General features: G+C 58.3%; 1 protein-coding gene across 2 annotated transcripts in view; it reads left to right on the forward strand.

Moving 5' to 3' along the window:
- Nucleotides 1-23,384, forward strand: part of TAFA5 (TAFA chemokine like family member 5) — a 178,719-nt gene that overhangs the window by 148,822 nt on the left and 6,513 nt on the right. For both annotated transcript variants that reach the window (XM_070790592.1, XM_019961998.2), the window contains exon 3: nt 3,360-3,487. In XM_070790592.1, coding sequence (XP_070646693.1) covers nt 3,360-3,487 — 128 coding nt within the window. The remainder of the gene's footprint in view (nt 1-3,359; nt 3,488-23,384) is intronic.

The raw sequence follows: 23,384 nt of genomic DNA on the forward strand, positions 1-23,384 counted from the left end.
CATATAGGCGTGTGCGTGTGCTTTGGGTGTTTCCACATGTGAGTGTGCTCCATCTAGGGCCTCCGCATCCTTATGCATGTTTCCACATGTGCATGTGTGTGTGTGAACATGTGTGTGCAGGTCTGTGCCTGCAGCATGGGCAGGACCTCTGTCCCTCCCCTACCTTATCCCTCACCCCTCAAGCTTTCCTCCCTCTCCCTGACCTTCAAATGTCCTGTCACATTTTGGGGCTCCCCCATGACCGCTGGGGCTGTGTGCCCCCATCTCCCGGAGGGGATGGAGGCTTGGAGTAAGCAGCCCTCACGTGAAGCTTCAGGGAAGATGAATGGGGCTCGTGGCCTTGACCAAGGGCCTGGAGCCGTGCCCACTGCAGCCTGGGGGCGGGCTCCAGGGGACTAGCGGGCATCCCAACCCTTGGCTGTGGGGAGGTTGGCTCCGTCTCCCCCAGCATCTGTCCACCATCTCTGGCACCATGGTCAGCGGCCGAGAGTGGCTTCTGTCCTCACTCAACTGTGAAGGACGTGTGTTTGGGGTGTGGACTGGCCCAGCCCTGGGCCGGATACTCCACCTACAGCTTCTCCTCTGTCCCCACAGTCACTGAGCTTCCCGGGGAGGACAGCGCCTATGGTGGGTTGAGGGGGGCACCCCGGGCTCAAGGTCCTGGCTGGCACAGCAGGGCAGATTGAATCCATCCATCCCCACTCCGTCATCTGGTCCTGCAACCAGCCAGGGCAGCGTCGACATCAGAAGGAGGACTCTGACGTTGCCCCTGGTGTGGGATGACCACTTTCTGGATGGCTGTGGCCTCTCCTAGCAGGGCCTCACCCCAGCCTCCTTGCCTCCTGGTCTGCATGTCCCTCTTGCAGCTAAGAGCAGGCCTGTTGCCTGAGAAGGCCAAGTTCCTGCTCTGGTCCCTGGGCCGCCAGGGGCTGGGTCCCCGCCCCCCCGATGGAGGTCTCTGAGCCGGGCACAGTGGCCTGACAGCATCTCCCTGGGCGTAGCCCCGGGACACAGAGGGGAGCACAGATTCAGACTTTTCTAACCACACGTGAGCCTCTTCTCACCCCGCGTGTCCTGGTTGATCCCAGAGAAACCCTCCCTTCTTTCTTTAATTCGTCTTGATCTTCTCTATGCTGTGCACACAGGATTTCCAGGGATTGGCAGGGTGTGTGTTTCAGTCTCGCTGCTCCATGGGTTTAAGGTTTGTGCTTGCTGCAACGACAAGGTTTTTGTGAATCTTTTACTGCCGCCAAAGTGGTGCACTGGGGACTTCCACCGGAATGAAGTGCAGACAAGGAGAGGAGGCCCGAGGGGGGCGTGCTGGGGGCGCAGCCATCTCTGCCTAGTGCAGACGAGGAGAGGAGGCCCGAGCGGGGCGTGCTGGGGGCACAGCCGTCTCTGCCTGCCAGCCCTGGGGGCTCCGAGGGACACGAGGTGGTGGGCGGCCTTTGTCGTTCATCTTGGAGCCGTGTCTGGGGCATCCCCCTCACCCTTCGGGGGAGCAGAGCCCGTCTCTTCCTCCGCAGGAGCTGCCACTCAGCCAGACTGGTTTTCCGCTCTGACTTCAGCTGCATGAGCGGCTTTTCTGAGCCGTGGGGTCTCCCAGGCTGTCTGCTCAGGCTCAGGCTGCAGTCACAACTGGAGGCCGTGGGGCTTGAGCAGCAGAAACTCCATTTCTTGCAGCTCCGGAGATGGGAGGCTGTGGTGCAGGTGCTGCTGACGGGCTCCTGGCGGCACCCCCTCCTCACTGTGTCCACGCAGGGGAGGCTGGTCTTGCTGAGGTCACTTCTCTTAAGGGCACTGATTCCGTGGGGGGAGGCCCCACCCTTGTGACCTTGTTTAACCTCAGTTAAACAGGATCTCTAAAGATCCCGTCTCCAAGCCCAGCCACCCTGGGGTCATCCTATGACTTTGGTGGGTCACGGTTCTGTCCATAGCTCGGCCTAGAACGGAGCTGGTCTCAGGCTGACTGACCGGTGACCATGGATAGTGAGATGCCTGGGGTGGGGCCGTGGGGCAGCACACACCACAGGGCCCTCTGCTGTGCCCGCAGCGGGCATCACTAATCGGTCCCAGGACACTCTCCCCTGTGTTCAGGCAGCTCCTGCTTATCTGTCAGAATTGACACCAAGGGGTCACCTGGGATGCCGTCCTTGTCTGTCTTCCAGACCACCTCCCAGGGAACCCATTGTTAAGACTCACCGAGTCCTGCTCCCCTGCAGGGGCCCCGAGGCCCAGGCCCCCACGGGGCGAGGCTCCCGGGTCCCCTGTCGCTTTGCAGGGACAGTCGCTGCCTGCGTGGCTGTCGCTTTGCAGGGACAGCCGCTGCCTGCGTGGCTGGTGCTGTGCTTGCTGTCCTCTGTGAAAAGAGAAGCGCCAGGAGGCTGCAAAGGTTGCTGAGAATTTTGAGGCGTAGGAAGAACAGCGTGGGCCCCGTGGGCTGCGCCCCACCCGGGTCTGCAGCCACCACAGCGATCGCCTCTGGAAGGACATGGGTCACTTGGTCCTAATTCAGAAACGACCCGCAGTTCCCAGGTTCCTTTAACGACATGTCCGTTAATATGATCCGTGTTCTTTCCATCACATAGCCCCTCCTTCCAGGGTTTCCATCAGTGAGGGGTCCCCAGCCCCCCGACTACAGCCACAGAGCAGTGGTGGGTTTCGTCCTCTGGGGGCTCACCGCCCCGGGACGGCCTCTGGGGGCTCACCGCCCCGGGACATATTCTGAGGGTTCCCCGCCCCGGGACGGCCTCTGGGGGCTCACCGCCCCGGGACATATTCTGAGGGTTCCCTGCCCTGGGATGGCCTCTGGGGGCTCACCGCCCCGGGACATATTCTGGGGGTTCACCACCCCAGGATGGCCTCTGGGGGGTCCCCTTTGTGGATGGGGCTCTGGGAGTGCTGTGGTCACTGTTAGATCTGCCAGACTTCCCCGCCCGCCCCCCGCCCACCTCCTTCCAGCCTGACCCAGCACCTGGATTCTGACCTGCGGATGGGTGGCTCCCAAGACATGTGAGGAGGTTCTGACCGGGCAGGCTTTCCTGCTCTCACATGGGTTCCAGACACAGGAGAGAACGATGTTGTCCCTTCCAGGAAGGCGCCTTGGCTGCTCCTTGACACTGTCCCCAAGGCCCTCCGTCCCTGCTGACCGAGTAACCAATGACAGAGCTGCCCACAGACAGCAAGCAGGTGGCTGGGAGCCCAGGGCAGGGGCGGTGCCCGGCGGGGCTCCCCAACTGGCCCCAGGGGCTGCCCACCCAGCCTTCCCGTCCCTGAGGCCAGGGCTGGGTGCTGGGCAGCATGGGATCCGCCCCACCCCCGGCCGGCGCTGACCTCTGTCCTCTGTCCTCTGTCCACAGCGCGGATCATCAGGACAAAGCAGTGGTGTGACATGCTCCCGTGTCTGGAGGGGGAGGGCTGCGACTTGCTGATCAACCGGTCAGGCTGGACGTGCACACAGCCCGGTGGGCGGATAAAGACCACCACGGTATGTACGCAGCCCCCCGGCTGTCCTGGGGTGCAGGGGCCTAAGCAGGTGGGGCTGGGGGTTGACCCCACACCAGCGACGGCGAGAAGCCGGGCCCCGGCTTCCTGATGCAAGAGGCTGCCGGCTCTGTGGCCGGATGGGTCTGTCCCCTGGCTGCTCAGAGCATCACGGGGTCACTGAGTGCCCATCGGCCCAAGGGGCCACACAGAGCACCTCCAGGCCGCTCAGCCCACACAAGCTTGTTGTGTGGGGGGGCTCTCATTTCTGGGCGATGTCCTCCCAGCCCCAGGCTGCAGGAAAGGTTCGAACCCACAGAGGGGCTTCAGACCCCACCTCTGGGCAGAGGGCCTTTAAGAGGAAAGAATGGGGGTGGGGCGTGGTCTGATGCAGGCGCCCCAGGCAGGCATCTAGAGCAGAGGCTCTGAGAACCCCGGGGGGGCCCCGGGTCCCTCCTGGATCCACCAAGAGGAGCGCTGGGTCCCCTGCTCACCTCCGTGGGCTGGGAGGCGAGAACAGCAGAGCAGTCCCAGGGATGTTTTCTCTGAGATTCCTTTTCCAAAGGAACGTTCCCCCAGCACAGGGGGACAGTGAGGCCAGGGGAGCTGGGGACGCCCGGCCGTGACCTCTGGGGGCCGCTCTGGGGCTCCGCAGGCCTGGCACGCTCACTGCTGGCTCCACAGGCCAATTATCACGCCTCATCCAGGCCCATCCTCCTGAGGTTTCCGTAGGAAGCTGAGGGCTGGCATGGGCTCCAGGCTACGACGCCCACCTCGATGGCGGGGAGCGTTAGGTCAGGGAGCGGGAGCTCATGGAAGCACCTGGGAGCTCTCTGCTGGCACCCCCAGGCAGAGAAGCGGGGGCCACGGCCCCTGGGAGTTAGGCCAGAGGAAAACCCGCCCCTCCCGCTCTCGCAGCCTCCATGTGAGGGCGCAGGTGGGCTCTCTCAGCAGCACCGTCAGGAGGCCAGTGTGGCCCAGCTGCTCTGCAGGGAGCTGTGGGTCCGTGCCCCGTGGTCGGTCAGAGGTCAGCTCTGAGCTTGAGTGGGGCACCTTCCAAGGTCGGCGCTGTAAAGCTGACGCAGGCCCCCCGCTGCCCCATGGATGCCTCGGCAGCCTCTTGTGACTGTGGGGGTTCGGGCCTGGGGGCCCTGCCAGCAGCCTCCCCCTCGCAGGCCTGGGTGGCAGGGGTCTTGAGCAGGGCGGCCCCTCAAGGGTGTCAGAGCCGGGCTGCAGCGAGCATCCCCGGATCTCCAGTTGGAGCTGCAGCCGTGCGCTTGTCTGATATCAGCCGCCCTTGTTTCTCTGTGTTTAGCATGGAGGCAGGGCCTGTCTCCACACCCGTGAGGTGTGCCAGGCTCCCCAGCCCCTTTCCTGAACCTTCCTCGCTGCTCCGGCAGCAGAATGGGCTCTGAGCTGGGGCTGCCGCCTCCCCCAGAGTCCAGGAGGCGGGTAACCTTTCCAAGGGCCCCATCTGTGTGCTGTGCCCTTTTTTGGGATGGATCCTTGGCGACAAGCAGACTGGCACCCCCGGGGTCACCATCCCCAGATCCATGAGGCCTGGGGGTCCCTGTGTGGGCTCCCTGGGACCTGGGCCAGCTCTGGTGCAGGTGATGCTGTGTTGGGGGTTTTGAATGAACCCCCAGAGGAGGGGAGGCTCGGGCAGGGCTCCAGAGGCCCTGGGTGCCTCGGCGGACTGCCGCTGGGTCAGGCCTGCCCTCCAGGCTGCATGGTGTAGGCAGCACCTGTCTGTGTCATCATGGTGAATTGGGGTGCCCCTCTCATCAAGCCCCCAGCCCCTCCAGGCGCCCTGCCATGCAGGGGTTCTGAGGCTGGCCCCTCCTCGCGGGCACAGCCCGAATCCTTGATTTACTCCAAGGCCTCTGCTGAGAAGGTGCAGACGCGCATTCCTTTCCATCCCCCAGACCTCCAGGCTCAGAACCATCATCTCGGTTTTACAGCCGTGAAAACTGCAACTGGGAGAGACAGAGATGCCGACGGCCAGGGGTCGGCGGGCCGTGGAGCTGAGGCTTGAATCTGCCGGGTCTGTGGAATTCAGATGCAGCCCTGGCTTGGCAGGAGCCCCGCGTGCCTCCTGGGGCTCCTGTAGCCCCCCTCCCTGGGGAGTGTCTGGTGCTAGAGCCCGTGAAGCCCGTGGTCCAGGCGGACGGACCCGGCACGCATGGGGCAGGTCGGGGGAGGCATGCACGCACCGGGACCCTCGACTTCCTGGGGCGGCCCCCCACTCAGAGGCACGGCCGAGGGGCAGGTGTGTGCGGTGACACTGACCTCCCGCCCACGTGCTGGCCCTGAGCGTCACAGCCCCGCCCAGGAAGTGGGCCCCGGGTCCTCGCCCTGGCAGGTGGCACCGAGCGACTGGGCAATGGCCCTAGGGGACCGACAGGCTCCGTCGTCTTCCCAATGTCTGCAGAGGTGACCCCGGCCTGCAGAGACCTGTTTTCCAAGCTTGCTTAAATGCTTACCTGAGTTCTTGACCCAAAGTGAAAAGTGAAAGTCGCTCAGTCACATCCGACTCTTTGCAACCCCATGGACTATACAGTCCGTGGAATTCTCCAGGACAGAATACTAGAGTGGGTAGCCTTTCCCTTCCTCCATGGGATGTTCCCAACGCAGGGATCGAGCCCAGATCTCCCGCATTGCGGGTAGATTCTTTACCAGCAGAGCCACAGCAGAAGCCCAAGAATACTAGAGTGGGTAGCCTATTCCTTCTCGAGCAGATCTTCCCATCCCAGGAATTGAACCCAGGTCTCCCACATTACAGGCGGATTCTTGACCAACTGAGCTATAAGGGAAGCTGCAAGCTCTTGACCCAAACATCTTATAATTGGAGCACATAATCTTCGTCTAGGATTGAATTGCAGGCCTCTTACAGCTGGCAAATTAGCACCGTGGAGTTTCACATTTTACCATAAATTGGTTTTCCGTGGCGGGGGCTGGGGGGCGGGAATCTAGGAGACCTCGGGATTGCTTGGCCACAAGACGGCTAATTCCACCCCAGTGGCCAGGTCCTCAGCCCAGCACCCTGCAGCCAGGCTTTGTCCACAGGTGGCCACCCCCCCCCCGCCCCCACCTGGTCACGCCCCAGCTCCTTCTCCACATGGCCGTGGCTGCTCCCTTCTCAGTGTCCCCAGCAAACCATGAGCGAGCCAAGGGCAGGCATGAGCCTTGGGGGTCTCACCATCCCCATCCCCCACTTAGGTCTTACGTAGATGCTTGTGATCAATTGATTAATTGATTAGCAGAACCCAGGCCCTGGGTGCATGCCGATGCCTGCATTTCCTGGATCACCGCTTTGCAAAGTGCAGGTCATCACCCCATTAGTGGGCTGTGAAATTAATTTAGTGGCTCACGATCAGCATTAAAAGAAGGAGGAAGAAATAGAATAAAAATGTTCGGGTGCATCCCCGTCCTGAGGGTGAGAGCTACTTGGTGACATGCACACGGGCCCCTGGGTGAGGCTATGTGGGTACTAGGGCCAGTTGCCATGACGACTTGGGGACCCGGCATCCTGGGGGTATGCAGGGTGGGGGGAACCTGGCTTCTGGGGCCCCCATGATCCCTGTTTCAGGGGCTCCCTTAGCGATCTGTCTCTGCTCTGTGACGTTGGTCGACACGGGGCAAGGTGAACATCGCAGGCCCTCCCCAAGGTCACAAGCAGCATCCTCTCCTTGGCAACCAAACAGCCGCTGACAGCAGCTGACTGGGCAGGCGGAAGGGGCGGGCAGAGGCTGGGGCCGGTGGGTGTGAGCACCGCCCCCACTCCTGGCTTCTGTGCAGACGTGAGTGGCTGAGGCAGCGCCTGGGTGTTGGTGGCACCCAGGGCGATGTGACCCACGCTCCGTCCACCACGTTCGGTGTCTCTGTGTTGAAGATGCGCCTTGGTAGCTGCTGTAACGAGCGCCTCCTAGACCAGGACAGGCCAGCTGGTTGAACTCGTCTCTCAAATCAGCAATTAAGCTCAGTGTTTTAATCCTGTGCTGCATGGACGCCATGCTCTAGAGGGTGAGGGGAATTCTTGGCGGGGGCGGGGGGCTCTGTACAGTCTGCTCAGGACCTTGGATTTCGTGGAAACTCGTGACGCCAAGAGCACTTTCCCAGGAGCCACCCTGGACGTCCGAATTCTGCCTGAGCCCAGGTGTCCCCGACCCCGGAGTGCATGGTGGTGAGGTACGGACAGGTGCCCAGGGGGCTCCCCTGGACACCAGGAGAGGTGCCCAGTGGTCTATGGGTCATCACCCCGCATCCCCCATCTTGTCGTGAACCGGCCGTCACTGGGCCGGGCAGCCAGGCTCTCTGGCCAGAGCAGCCCGCACACAGGGGCTCAGGCTCTCAAAGGGCATTCAGGGGGCACTTTGCAGCTGCCCGTGCCAGGCTCCCCCCACCGTGATAGAGAGCAGAAGGCATGCTTCCCACTTGCGCACCCTGGAGACACCTGGGTGGACAGGGACGCGGGGCGGGGACACAGTCCACCAGGTGGGGGTGCGGGTCCCCAGCTCGGGGCGGGGGCAAGGCTCCCCAGCTCAGCGCAGCCGCAGAGCCAAGTGGGGCAGGCCCATGACCTCGGGGGCCCCGGGGGACTTAACTCCCGAGGAACCACTGGCCGGGCCTGCTCTCAGACCCCCGCCTCAGGGGCCAGGACGCAGGGCCCCCCGCCTATGGAGTGGAGGCACTGGCCCAGGGGCTGTGTGCCCCACGGGAGCCTGAACCCCCAGAGGCTCACGCCCGTAGGACTCACAGCTGCACGCCTCTGGGCCCCGGGAGGCCAGCGCCAAGTGTGGAGGAACTTCCTGAGATGTGAGACCTGCCCACTGCCAGGGGTGTGGGCGGGGCGTGGGGCCTCTCTCCAGCAAACCCGGGGCCCCAGCTTCCCAGGCTACTGTGACCAGTGACCACGCTGGGTGACCCACAGCCACAGAGAGCTTCCCTCACAGCATGGAGGCCACAGGTGCAAGGTCAAGGGTCCTGCCAACCTTGAGGTGTGCCTGTGGCCCTGGGGGCTCCTGGGCTGAGGCCACATCCCCTACGAAGGCGCCGGCTCCTCTCTGGGCATCTGAGCTCCCCTCTTTCCTCCCGTAGAGACACCAGCATCGCATGTGGGGCCCACCTTCCGTGACGGGTGATTTCATCCCGAAGTCCTTACCTCGCTCCATCTTAAGGACCCAGTTCCAAAGAAGGTCGTATTCTGACGTTCCGGATGGACAAGAACTTTGTGGGGGTGCCCTATGCCACCCACCAGCCTGCCAAGCCCAGTGCAGAAGCTTGGGTTCTATGAGCTGGGGCCCAAGGCCCCCTGTGATGCCCCCACCCACCTGTCAGGGTTCAAACAGCAGGATCCTCACCGGTGGGAGGAGAGAGAGGTCAGACACGCAGAAGCTGGGGGCGGGGGTGAGGGGCTCAGAGGAGACCAGAGCCCAGGCCGCAGAGAGGAGACAGCTCAGATGCAAGGCACCCGGTTAGCCCGCCAGGCTCGCGGCCGAGGGCGCTCGCCCCCGCCACGCCCGCGGCGGCTGCTGTCTGTATGAGGCTGGAGCTTCCTGGAAGCACGACGTATTTCAAGAGCTGTGAGATGCGGGGGTCACATACCTGCACACACCACGTGAAGTGTGTATCTGTCTTTGCAGACAGCACCTACCTGTGTGAGTGTGTGTCTGTGTAACAGAATTTGTTAAAACTCTGGCAAATGTGTGGGACATAAAATTGAAGAGGTCTCATAAAGCCAGGAGGAGAACTTAAAAAAAAAAAAAAAAAGAAGTAGGAAGTACGAAAGAAAAAAAAAAAAAAAACATTAGAAGATCGATTCAGGGGGTCTAGAGACTATAAGATCCAAAAATAGAGACAAATGAAGAAGGAATTATCAAAGAAGTGTTTTCTAAAGAAATTCCCAGGACTCAAAGCCTGGGTTTCCTGTGTGCAGGGACTCACCGCCGGCGGGAAATGAGTGAAGAAAGCCCCGTCCCAAGGCGCGTCAGCGTGAAATCTCAGGCCCGTGGAGATGAAAACAGCATCCTGAAAACTCAGAGGGAAAAAATAGGTCACTTACAAAGATGCAGACATCAGAGTGGATCTGGCTTCTCAGCTGAAGCGCTCGGAGCTGGAAAACAGCAGCCCAGACCTTCCAGAGCGGGGACCCAGTGGATTTCCACGCCAGCCCAGAGTCCACGGGCGGGGGCAGGGCCGCCAGCCTGGAGTCCGTAACTGGGACGGTCCTCCCAGCTTCAGGAGCCGAGGGCCCGCTCCCCGCTCCGGGAGCCCCGTCCTCCGGAGGCTGTAGATGAAGTGGTCCACGCGGATAAGTGTGAAGGACGCGGGGGACCCGGGACACCATGCGCCCCCAGCACAGCCCACGGCGGCCAGACAGGCCCCAAGAGGGCCCCTCCACGGAGGACAGTGTGGGCCATGAAGAAGCTTCCAGAAAGTTGTGGGCTGACCCCGCAGGCACGGGAGTCAGGCAGTGGAGCCCCTGGAAGATTCCCCAGGAAAACCTGAAGGGAAACCATCCCAGGATGCAGCACAGAGACTTCTGTGGCACCCAGGAGGAGGCCGAGAGGCACACGCCGGGTGCAAGGGGTGGAAGGAGAGGCGAGCGTTGTGGGGACAGGCGACCCCGTCCTGACCCCTCCTGGCCGCACCCAGATCAGAAGGACCGAGACTCACTGAGGACAAAGGGGGCAGCATCCCCGTGGGGGCAGCGTGGAGGCCCCCGAGCAGGGAAGGTGGGGCCGTGGACCTGGAGGGGAGCCCAGAGGCCCTGGCAGGTGACATCGGCTCTGGGTGGCTGACCCCGCGTTGGGTGAAGGATGTGGTTCAGGGTCTGGGGGCCCTGCACTGCGCCCTTCACCCCATCCCCAGCCTTCCTGGGGGGCCGTGCCTTCTCATTGTCCTCAGAGTGCAGCCCAGCAGGGCTCTGGGTTTCTGACTCATCCACAGGGTTCCCCTGACCCTCCCAGGCTCCCCCCAGGCCCCTGGACACCCAGGAACTCCCGCCGCCTTTCTGATGCGCTGCAGTGTCTGCAGGCGTCGCCCCCGCTTTGCTGTCTCCTGTGTGAGTCCTTCCCTCCTTCCCTGGGAAGCGGGCTCCTTCCCCGGTCAAGATGGCAGAGCCTTGCCCCCCTGGGCCAGGACTCTGGGGGGCGTTGTGTGCGCTGCGTCACTCCCCCGACTGGCATCCTTCAGGCCACACTCCCATCACAGCTGAAGGCCTTCTCCCCCACCGTCTGGCCATCCGTCCACCGTCAGCCCAGGTCAGCCCGCCCCGGGGCCCCTGGAGCAGTGGACTCCGTCCCCTTCACGGAGGAGCACACGCTCGGCCTGTCTTACGACCCGGGGCTTCCGGCCCCCAGCCGCCCCGCTGGGTGTGGGTTTCCACGGACGGGACTGTCCCAGCACGGCCAGGGCTCCTGCGGACGTTTGGCGACGTCACGTTCCTCTCTGCTCCCAAGTGGGCCAGCCAGCAGTTAGAAGCATTTGTCGCTGAGCCTTCCCTTTGTTGCCATTCAGTCGCTCAGTCGTGTCTGACTCTGCCACCCCATGGACTGCAGCATGCCAGGCTTCCCTGTCTTTCACCAACTCCCAAAGCTTGCTCAAACTCACGTCCACGGAGTCAGTGATGCCATCCAACCATCTCATCCTCTGTCACCACCTTCCCACTGCTCTTCTGAGAATGAATGAAATGAAACTGATTCTGAGCCGGGAGCAAGGTGCCATATGGCCTTGCTGAGCAGAGACCGCAGTGAGCTGCCTTGGGGCCGTCTTTCCTATTTCCTTGGGGAAGAGGTGGGCCATCCTGAATTCCTATCTGTCCGCCAGGCGTGTGTCCTGAGACCCCGAGAGGCCCCACCTGCCCTGTGCGCCAAGGGCTCTTCCTGGACCTCCCAGCCCTGGGGGCTTCTCGTCTGCCGCCGCCTGCCCAGTGCAGCCTCAGCAGGCAGGTTACTCGGTGGGAGGGCTCACCGGCCCCAGGGCGCCGTCTGGCAGGCAGGATTCCTCCTGAGGACTCTGCCACACCTGGGCCGGCTCTCTGTGTCTTCTGCTTCCGAGAAACACACGCTAGGCATCCTCTGACCTGGTCCTGGGTCCAGATGCCTCGCTGCGTCCTGGGAGGTGCTGGAGCAGAGAGACGGGGGTGGAGGGGGAGGTTGGGGTCCGTGCAGACCCAGCTGTCCAGCAGGGAGGTCGGGCTGCAGCCCTCCTCGCTGTGTACAAGACACCCTCCCAAGGGCGAGAGGCCTTCGTGCAGGAGGTCTGGGGTTAACCCGTCAAAAGGCAAGCAGATGGTGCGTCCGCCGCAGAAGGAACTTGGTACCTGCCCCTCACAGATTCTTCCTTCTGCCAAACAATGAAAAATGCCCCTTCGTGACTCCAATCCCTGTCTGCAATCCATTTTGTGTTCATTCGAATCACTGCTATTCATCACAGCGATAATAGCGGGGCATTTTAATAGATTCCGTGTATAAACACCAACGTAGGTGGCGGCCCAGCACCACCGCGCCGTGAGCACTGACACCCTTCATGTCCTCTGCGGAGACGCGCCCCGAGCCGGAAAGCAGGTCTGACCGAGCCACAGCGTTTCCTGGGCGCTCCTGGCCCGCTCTGAGACGGGGGGCGTTTCCTGCGGGGGCTCTTTACCGTAACTGTGCCGCGAGCCTCAGTGTTCTTCAGAACAGTTCTTCGATTTTAAATACTTCAGTGGTGAGGATTGAAACGGGAGGAAGCGTGTCCAGTGGAAAGAGCCAGTGGGCGCTGGACGGGCCACTGCGTGGGGCTGGGTGCTCCTGACCCCACGGAGCTAACAGGCTAACAGGCTCCGCGACAGAGCAGTGGGCCAGGGTCGGGGTCAGCTGAGCTCTGCCCGCTCAGCCGGCCCCGGGGTGGCCCTCCCCTCGCACCGCACGGGCCGCTGGGTCACGTGATCAGTCCGCAGTATCCCCAGTGCCTCCTGCCCTCCCCCCTCCCCCACCCTCTGGCCCTGTCAGCTCTGTGTTGGACGCTGGGGCACAGCCCCTGGATCTCAGGGCATCAGCAGGCGCCCCTCAGGAATCCCTGGAGGGGCTGCTTCAGGGGCTGTGGGGATGCCCGGTGCTTGGAAGGTGAGGTCAAGTGGCTGCTGACCAAACGGATGAGAATACTGTCTGTAGAACCTGGGGCGGGGGTAGGGGGCAGCGGGCACTGGCCAGGTACCCGAGTCCCACCGCTCAGACGGATGTGGGGGCGGGGATCTGAGAATTCCAAGGAGTCGCAGATCTCTAGGAGCCTTAGGGAAGCCTGAGGGCGTGTGTCCCCACAGAGGAACCTGCAGAGAGCCCTCCTGATGATCGGGACAGCGGTTCTAGAGTGAGCAGGCATCACTCCCAGCACACTGCCCATTTCAGCCAGCCTGCACGCTGGCCACAGCTGCCCAGGGCCTTCCACCTCCCCCTGGCCCTCTGCCCTGGTCAAGAGTGCCCCTGAGGTCCTGCAAGCACGCGAGTTCCCATCTTGTCCACGTGAGCTTTTGATAAGGATGGATGAAGTTCAGAGTCATCCCCAGTTCCCAGAAGAGCTGCTTGAGTTAATACTGTTTGTTGATTCCATGTTTCATGAACTAATTGGGCAGAAATCCTGGCGAAGTCATCGAAAACACGGCTTTTTCCTGCTGGTTTACGATGTCCTTGTAATCTTACACATGGCGTTTCATCGCCTGGTGATTTATTTTTTCATAAAAGACAAAGGTAAGCCTGATCCTTCTTTACTGTTCTGTGAAAAGTCAGATCATACATTCAAGACAGAAGTTAAGTCAGCATGAGCACAGCAGAAGTCATCAGGGTGGTGACCTTCTTCCTAACCCGGCGCAGCTCTGGTTCCGATGCAGAATGCCAGGCTCCTGGCATCCGCTCTGCCTGCCCCAGCCTGACCCTCGTGCCCGGCATCTAGTCGCCCCAAACCCCTCCCTGTGGTCATGTCTTCCTGCTCTGCCCTCTTGCTGCGGCCAGGTGTGACCCCCGTCCCCTGCCTGGCCCTGCCACCCACGTGGCAGCTCTGATGGCTTCTGGGTGCTGCAGTGGGCGTGAAATACAACATTTGGCACAGACGTTTGTTAAAGATCACTCTTGAAAAATGAAAAAGAAGGATTTGTGTCTCAATCTAGATCACTTTAAACGTCAGCTCCGCATTGAACAGACCCACTGGGTGACGTGGCTGCTGGGCCGGTACCACGGCTGCCATTGCCATCCCCGCCGTCCTGTCCCCGGGTCTTCTTGCCCCCCGTCATCCCCTGAGCCAGAGCGTGAGCTCAGGCTCACCTGGACCCGTGTGGGATCACACCTCCCGAGCCCCCCTGTTCTGTCCAGTCCTGTTCCGGGGCCATGCCCAGACAGGCCCATCCCCCCACCCTCCGCCTGCAGGCGTGACAGGTGTGATGCACAGGCAGCCTTGCAGGAGCCACTTTCCCCTCCGTGAGCCTCAGCTTCCTCAGCTGTGGGAGGGGAGCATGCCCCCGTTCCACCTCACAGGTCCTGGGGTGTGGGGAAAGGGAGATAACGGAGGAGAAGGCCACCCCCAGGTATGGAGCCTGGGGTCCCTTCCTCATGCTTGGACCTCACCTTGGACCTAGAGACCCTGCCGTGGTCACAAAACAAGCGGGCAGAGGTGGAGCCTGCCCACCAGGGGCGGGGATGGGGATGGGGGAAGCTGCACTCTGTGAGTACACGGCTGCAGCAACAGGAATAGAGGATGCCAGCGTGCAGGTGAGCCCCCTGGAAGGGGCAGTGAGCCAGAAGAGCCTGCTGCCTGGGGCAAGAGAAGCCTGCCCAGCACACCAAGGCTGTGATGTTCCCTTCATCCTTCCTTCTCAAAAGTCTGCCGTTTAGACAGAAAACCTGACCTCCCAGATGGGAACAGGCCCCCCCGGGAGCAATGAAGATTCGGGGTCTCTGCACATCGCCCCAACCTTCCAGGCCAGCCTGGGGCATGCAGGGCCTCCCACAGCCCCAAGAATTAAGAGAATCAAACTTGCTCATCCCAAGCCTGCTGACACATTCCCAGGTGGGATCAGCCGCTGCCTGTTCAAAAAGGAATCTTAAAAGCATCACATCTAAAATATAAACAGAAGGCTGTAAAAGAACGCCAGCTCTCTGTGGAAGGGAATGCTTTCTGGAGACTTAAAGGCAGATTAGCTCTGGAAATAGGCTCTGCAGTAAATGTGAGGCTTCTGGGAACCATCTGCTTGTTGGCATCAAACAGATACAAGAGGCTGTGACCTCTGTGACCCAGAAGCAAAGAGCCTGGAGGAAATGGCAGCCTGGGATGAAATGCAGGCAAGCACCCAAAAGTTTGCAGGACTAAGTAGCGGCTGAACACAAAGGGACCCAAGACATCAGAGCGGACTGAGATGTGCACAGAAGCTGCAGATGGCAGAGGCGTCGCTGCAGAGGATCAGCGCAGGAGCGTGGACCAGAGCGGACTGAGATGCGTACAGAAGCTGCAGATGGCAGAGGTGTCGCTGCAGAGGATCAGCGCAGGAGCGTGGACCGACCTTAAACCAAGCGACGCTTCATAGGAGATGCAGGAAATTAAGTCAAAGAGAATGTGGAAGTGGATGCCACTGGGGGAAGCCACATGGTGAGAAGAAGGCCAGCTGAAGGTGAGAAGAGAGGGTTCTCAAGAAGCTTTGCGGAGCCAGGGGAGCCCCCAGTTAAGGCAGAGCAAAAGCCTCCGGAACTCGGCCGTCCACAGCAGTATCTGGACTTGGCAGAATGAAGGGAAACTCTCTAATCTCCCAGGTTGGATTGGAGAAAAAAGCAAAAGCAGTAGGAGAAGCCCATGGACCTCCCTCCACAGGCACAGAGAAGCTGCCTGCGAACTGTGAGACCCAGCACCAGAGAGAAGAGCAGCACCATCTCCAGGGTTTTGTCGAAAAACAGTTTTGTCTCTGTTGTCGTTCAGTCGCTGAGTCATGTCCGACTCTCTGCGACCCCGTGGACTGCAGCTCGCCAGGCCTCCCTGTCCTTCACTGTCTCCCAGAGTTTGCTCAAACTCGCGTCCATGGAGTCGGTGATGCCCTCCCGCCATCTCATCCTCTGTGGCCCCCTTTACTTGTGAGTTCAGTTCTATCTCTGATTGTGGTTTTGGACAAAATGAAAAGGACAGTTTTAAATTTGCAAGAATTTAGAAAGTGTGCCACTCACATACCTTTCCTGAAAGAGTCAATAAAAGAGGCCCTGGAGCCATCAAAGAAATATGAATGAGTGGCTGATGACTGTAAAGGTCATAGGCCATAGGTAAGGTCACTGGTGACTGGATGCCAATTAACTACACAGCGCTTAGATGTAAATCATTCCTATGATGGCGGTTACACAGCTGAACACAAACTTGACAACACTATTACTCAATGCGCTCCATGTATGGTGGAGAACATTTTTGTGTAATAATAAACTGATTTGTGACTTCTGATTAATTTAACAGAGCTGCAGGGGGGCAGCTGCAGAGGAAAAGTCACTGAGTGTCTCTTTGTGGGAAGAAGGAACAGCCATCACTAAGGAAATGGCTTAGTCACTGAAAGTGCACTGGACTAACGTAAAGGCCACCCCTAGTAGAAACAAGAACATGATTTCTTCTAAACCGGCGTGGAAGGAAAGCAAGTAAGCCTGTGTGTGAGGAAAAGAACCTCGAACGGAGCAGAAAGAGAGGCTGTGGAACCTGCTGCTCAGGACAGAACCGCAGCATCAGCGGCGACAATAAGTGTGAACGGGTTAGTCTCCGCTGCCAAAAGGCACAGACTCACCAGGGTGTTTTTAAGAGTCAAACGTGTTGCGTTCTCAGGGCACTCCTACAAACAGAAGTTTAAAAGCAAATAATAAAGATACGAGGCAAATGAGTGGAACAGAAATCAGTAGGTGAAAGTGTGCTAGTCACTCAGTCGGGTCTGACTCTTGTGACTTCATGGACTGTAGCCTGCCAGGCTCCTCTCTCCATGGAATTCTCCAAGCAAGAATACTGGAGTGGGTAGCCATTCTCTTCTCCAGGAATCTTCCCCATCCAGGCGTCAAACCTTGGTCTCCTGCATTGCCGGCAGGGTCTTTACTGTCTGAGCCATCTGCTAAGTCCAGGTAAAATGATTAAAGTGGAACAATGTGGTGCCATATATTGATATATATGTGCACAGGATTATTGACACAAAATGATTCACTACAGTTCAAACTAGTGGAAGTGTCACAGAAACCTTTATGTACTGATTAACATAAGTTTATAGAAAGCAAAATCATGAGAAATGCTGGGCTGGATGAAGCACAAGCTGGAATCAAGATTGCTGGGAGAAATGTCAATAACCTCAGATATGCAGATGACACCACCCTTAATGGCAAAAAGTAAAGAACTAAAGAACCTCTTGATGAAAGTGAAAGAGGAGAGTGAAAAAGTTGGCTTAAAGCTCAACATTCAGAAAACAAAGATCATGGCATCTGGTCCCATCACTTCATGACAAACAGATGGAGAAACAGTGGACACAGTGGCTGACTTTATTTTTGGGGGGCTCCAAAATCACTGCAGATGGTGACTGCAGCCATGAAATTAAAAGATACTAGCTCCTTGGAAGAAGTTATGACCAACCTAGAGAGCATATTAAAAAGCAGAGACATTACTTTGCCAACAAAGGTCCGTCTAGTCAAGGCTATGGTTTTTGCAGTAGTTATGTATGGATGTGAGAGTTGGACTATAAAGAAAGCTGAGTGCTGAAGAATTGATGCTTTTGAACTGTGGTGTTGGAGAAGACTCTTGAGAGTCCCTTGGACTGCAAGGAAATCCAACCAGTCCATCCTAAAGGAGATCAGTCCTGGGTGTTCTTTGGAAGGACTGATGTTGAAGCTGAAACTTCAATACTTTGGCCACCTGAGGCAAAGAGCTGACTCATTTAAAAAGACCCTGATGCTGGGAATGATTGAAGGCTGGAGTAGAAGGGGACGACAGAGGATGAGATGGTTGGATGGCATCACTGACTCGATGGACATGGGTTTGAGCAAGCTCCAGAGTTTGTGATGGACAGGGAGGCCTGGCGTGCTACGGTTCATGGGGTCACAGAGAGTCGGACACGACTGAGCAACTGAACTGAACTGAAAAGGAGGAATGTGCCAGCCTTCTTTTCCAATCATGATACCATATATTTGAAACCATACCTCTCAAAATAATCATAATCCGAGCAACCAGGGCCTTCCTATAATTTGTTGGTCAAGGATGAAATAAAACACGAAGCCCCGCCCATGAGTTTTGTGCATGTGAGATCAATCTTCCCGCTTGATTCCCTGTCAGAGCAGCCTGATCTGCTTAACTCAGAGTGCATGGCCTTGCTCTCTGCGTTTCCATTTCTGCATCTATAAAAATGGGCAAAATGCTATTCCCTGATTCCTAGGGCTGCTCTGAAAGTGTGAAAGTGTTGGTCGCTCAGTTGTGTCCAATTCTTTGGGGACTCCTGATAGCCCACCAGGCTCCTCTGTCCATGGGATTCTCCAGGCAAGAAAACTGGAGTGGGTGGCCATGCCCTCCTGCAAGGAATCTTCCTGACCCAGGGATTGCACCAGGGTCTCCTGCACTGCAGGCAGATTCTTTACCATCTGAGCCACCAGGGGAGCCCCACCAGGGCTGCTCTAAGGGTTGAGACAGGTAGAACATGAACAGCATTTTGTGGGGCTGGCACTTACTGGACGATACAGTGTACACATCTGAGCTATTGTTAAATCTCATTTCGGATGTGATGAGAACAGCACAGTGCACCTGTGGGCACAGGGAAAGATGGACTCGTCAATACACTATGCCTTAAATAACTTTATTTTTAACTCAGAACAAAAATGAAGAACCCAAGCTATAGAAAAAGCCACCTTCAAAACAAGAGGAGAAAAGCTGTGAAGATGAAAAAGAAATATTAATGATTTTTTTTTAAAGACAGGGAATTGATCTTTGCATCTCTGGAAAAACTATACAAATGCATTTTACTTCTGTCATGTGTAGGTTTTTTAAAAGTTAGAGCATAAACCTGAAAGGGAGAAAGAAAAATCAGCCTGTAATGTGGCCTCAAATTATTCAGGAGCGTGTGCAGAGCTGGGCCCCTGATCACGACACATGGAAATCTGATTAAATACATCATATTCTGGGGGCAGGGGGAATTATAACCAAAGAAGTAGGCAATGTTAATGTTTTCCAGTAAAAGTTCCAGATGTTTTAACTGGCACGTTCTTGGAAGCGTTCTGCACACAGGTGTCTCTTCCCCAAATTGGAAAATGCAGTGAATGACCCTGTTCATTTTAGGGGCTGGTGAAACCCTGATGCCAGGAAGGTCCCCACAGTTAAAGTTCGCAGAGAGTCCTTTTGTTCGGTAGAGAGGTTTGAGTCTGTGATGAGGGCTGTGTGCCCTGCCAAGCACTGAGCTCCTTCAGCCAATGCCCGGGGCCCTCTGGGAGTCAGCACTGTTTTCAGGGTGCACATGCTTCTCAGGGGATCCCTCCCCTGGTGTGAGTGGTGATTGGGTGATCTTATGCTGGCACTCACATACAATGACAGCCTGCTGATTTCTGCAGGCCTTCAAAAGAACCCAGGACAGTCCCCCACACAGTAGATTGATATGAGATGCAAATACACTTTAATATTTCAGAATCAGGTAGGACAAGATCTGTCAGGAGATCAAATATAACACGTGTTCTAATTCAGAAGATGCGGAAAAAGACAGCAGTCAAACCCTGTATTTATTCCTCAGAAAAAATATCACAGGAGCGATGTTTGCAGCCCTCCAGGCTAACCTGGAGGAGAAGGTGGGTCCTCCCAGAACCCGGTGTCCCCCTGGAGCCAGGGCTGACGTTGCACTACACGCAGACCCCACCCTGGCCCTCCTGGGCCGAGGGCCAGTGGCTGTCGTGAGGCTGGCCTACAGCCCCCCAGGACTGATTACTTTTTGGAAGTTCTGGCAAAGGCACTCACAAAACTATTTGATATGAGAAAATGCAATCACTATTACCTACAGAAAGTAAACAGGTACTTCCTAAATTCTGGAGGATCACCTGAATGCCTTGAAAATGAATTAAAGAATTTGTTAAATTAGACCAATGAGGAACATGGAAGTTTCTCTACTTGTGTTCAACTGTAAACTGTCATAGACAGGAGCAAGCTCTGGTCTAGATCAGAGGTCAGCTGACTACCACCTGCTGGTCAAATCTGGCCCCCTACCTGTTTTTGTAAATAAAGTTTTATTGGTACACAGCCTGGTTTATTCACCTATATATCATCTAGGGATGTGTTCACACTGCAATGGCAAAGCTGAGTCTTTGCAGAGAGACCTTACAACCTGCAAAGTTGAAAATGTACACGAACTGGCCCCTGGTAGCATGAGTTTGCCAGTCCCAGACTAGACTGATAAAGGCTCAACAGTCCTGAGGCCTGGGGCACAGAGTCAGCAGTCGCTTAAACATGGGTCATTTAGGAGGTGAAAACAGGAGGTGAGGTGTGTAGGCAGCTTTAAGGAAAAACATGCCCACTGGCTCATGGAGGAGAGACTGGAAAAAAGCCTTTGTGTTCTTACCTCCAGGCAGCTATGTGTAGAAAGCATAACGGTTTCATTACAGTTAATAAAGAAATGAAAGTGAAAGAGAGGAGAGCTGCATTAATGGCAGGAGCAAACATAAAATAGCTGGGAATAACTCCAGTAAGAAAAAGCACCTATAAAGATCATGACAAAGCCTCCCCATGGGAAACTTACAAAGACTTGCAGAGATGAATAGAAAGGCGTCACACACTTTGATAAGGTAGGGATTGTCTAAATATTATGACGTTGTCCTTTCAAACTTGATGTTTGGATTTAATACAATTTCAATCAAATCTCCGATGAGACTTTTCTGGAACGTTACAGAGTGATTTCAGGCCTCCTGTCGGGTGGGACTCAGCCACAGTGTGGAATGGGACTCTGGGACATGCCCCAGTGTCCACCTCCCGCTGAGGAGCGACATGGGGGTAAAGAAGCTTTGTGAGGGGATCAGCGCTGGGCAGTGTGGCTGCAACCTGGTTCTGCCACCCACCCACCTCCTGAGTCCATAGCGGACCCTGCTTCATGAAGTTCCCAGGATCCAGTTACCACCCACGAAGACGTTCACTCTTCCGATGCTCTTTCTGATCTGAGGACCAGACCACGTGGCCGACACGAATCCAGATGTTGGTACCACGGACAGGGGAGCGAGGGGGAAGGGGCGGCCCATGACACGGATGCTGAGAACACCCGCTTTGTATTTGGGGGAGATTCGAGTGGGATCCTTACCTCACCCCTCATCCCAAATTAAATTTCCTATGGGTTACAGACTAAGACACCGGAAACCATGAAGGGGCTGGAGACGAGTCCGGGGGGCATTTGAGTTCAGGAGGAAGAAGGACACTGAAGGCCCAGCAGCCTGAACACGATCAGTGACCAGCAGTGATGGCAGACACCCCCCGGCGCTGTTCTGAGCACATGCCCAGGGCCCCCGTCCAGGCCAGTGGTCGCCATGGGCTGTCGTCACCCTGCTTTACAGCCGAGGCCTCTACAGGTCACCCGTCCAGGCCAGTGGTCGCCGTGGGCTGTCGTCACCCTGCTTTACAGCCGAGGCCTCTACAGGTCACCCGTCCAGGCCAGTGGTCGCCGTGGGCTGTCGTCACCCTGCTTTACAGCCGAGGCCTCTACAGGTCTCCCGGTGACCAGGAGGCCGGCACTGGGCCATCCTCAGGGGCAGCCCCCATACCCTGAGCTTCTGAAAGTCAAGCTCCCCTCCATGAGGACCGAGGCCCATGGAAGGGGACTGGTTCCCAGCCCAGGAGCGGGCAGCAGGCAGACGGGGAGGATCGCAGCTCGGGGCAGAAACTTCCTAAAGCGTGAAATGTGGATGGGACGTGTGACGAGAAGTTCTCCATCAGGGGTCACAGCGCAGACGGCGCGGCTCCCAGGGCTCCCGGGCTGGGTCCCATCTCCTTTAGCTTCACTCTGAAGCCTCACAAAGGACGCTGGGAGGCGTGTGAATTTGCCAGTCTTTCCGGAAAGTGCTGGAAAGTGCTGGGCGGTGCGTCATCGAGAGAGGTGCACGTGTCAGCGCCTTTGGACAGCGGGCTGGCAGTTGCTCAGAAAGTTAGATACATCCACCCCGTGACGCAGAACCCCTTTCCTGGGGGCTCTCCGGGATGGGATGGGCGTGGGGGTCACTGCTGACGGGTGTACTCTGGGGAATGTTGGCAAGTGTTCCAAGTTGACCATGGTGATGGCTTCCTGGCTCTGAACAGACCAAACCGCAGACTTGACCCCGTCGAAGGGCACCTCGGCTGTGAGCTGTCCCTCAGTGAAGCTCCTTTTAACAGATGGACGTGGATGGGTATTTGAGCCAGAAAGTGTTTGGCCGGATCCTCGGCCTGCTCCCCAGGCTCCTCTGACTGACAGCCGCCTGGTGGGGCCACCGCACCCTCTGCTGACACGTGTCCCCCTGAGGACGCGGCCTGCGTCCAGAAGTGACTCCCCACCCACTGAAAGCGGACGTGGCAGGCAGAGCAGGGTCGGGGTTCCCCCCTGAGCTCCCCGGGCACGCGGGGCCCCGCACACTGTGGATGACCAGGCGTCAGGGAAACTGCCTGATGCCCCTCGGAGGACCCCCCGCCATGCCCTGTCATCTCCAGAATTGCTGGGACTTCAGGACGGTGGGGCGGCTGCGAGCGATGGTTGGCCAAATCAGCCGGGCTTTCATTGCTGGTGTTGGTGGAGCCGGCGGGGAGCGGGGGCAGAAGGGACTTCAGAGTCTGCCGGTGCCCAGGGACAGAGCAGACAGACCAGAGGCCAGTGTTGTCAGACCCCCTTTGGAAAAGCCGAGCCGGCCCTTCCAGGGGCAGCTGAGTGGGTGGGGAGGTCAAGGACTGCCCAGTACGGAGCTGGAGGGGGCTGGGGCGGGGACCCGCCCGCCGTCTCAGCCTGGGGGCCCCGTCCAGGGCGTGCACCCCTGCAAGAGCTGGGCAGTAGCTGAGCAGGATGTTGCGGGGGTCCCAGCCTCCCCGGGGCGGAGTGGAGGTCTCTCTCTGCCGCCTCCCTCTGCCTGAGGCCAGGCACTCACCGCCTGCTGGGGAGACGGGCCTGCAGGACCGACGCGGGGAGAGAGGTCTGCGGTGGCCCCAGGAGCTCCTGGTGTGTTACAAGCGCTGGCTCTCGAGTCTTCTCCGTCTCGTTGTTCCAGTGGGACGCCCACGCCAGCACTCAGCCCCTCGCGGCGTTTCACACACAAATACACACACACACTCACACACTCACGTCGCTTGTCCCCCGAGGGCCGGTTCCACTGTGACCGGTGCAGCATCCTCGCCCTGGTGAGCAGGTGCTGAATCAGCTCCTCTCCTCAACACGCAGGGTCTGCTTTGCCAGGGGAAGGCCACTGAGACCCAGACGAGCTGACTGTCCAGTTCATTCGCATTCCCGCCTCGGGCTGGGTGCCGGCTGCCCTCCCATCCTTTGCCGGTTCTTGACCAGCCCGGCCAGAGGTGGGGCCTGCCTTCTCCGGCCTTGGAAGGCCAGTGGCTCGGGGTGATTGAGGCCACGCAGCAGCTTTGTTAGCCAGAGACCCCAGGAGGGGAGACCCACGGCTGGTGCTGAGCCCGGGAGGGCAGGCGTGGTCACCTGAGTCCTCGCCAAGGGCCAAAGTGTGAGGGTAGCCGGAGAGATGGCCCTGAGATCAGACTCAGCTTCTCCCCATCTGCTGGGGCCCCAGACCCGGGCCTAGGGGTGCCCTGGGGACGTGATGTGCACAGCGGCTGTCAGTGTCCCTTGCCACGGGACAGGTGGCCACCCCACACCGCTTCGTAGGCACGAGGGCAGTGTGCTGAGGCTGCGGGGCAGGGACAGAGCTGCCCGCCCAGGCGTCCCCCGCCCCCGC

The sequence above is a fragment of the Bos indicus genome, chromosome 5, assembly GCF_029378745.1.
Source record: "Bos indicus isolate NIAB-ARS_2022 breed Sahiwal x Tharparkar chromosome 5, NIAB-ARS_B.indTharparkar_mat_pri_1.0, whole genome shotgun sequence".
Lineage (NCBI taxonomy): Eukaryota > Metazoa > Chordata > Mammalia > Artiodactyla > Bovidae > Bos > Bos indicus.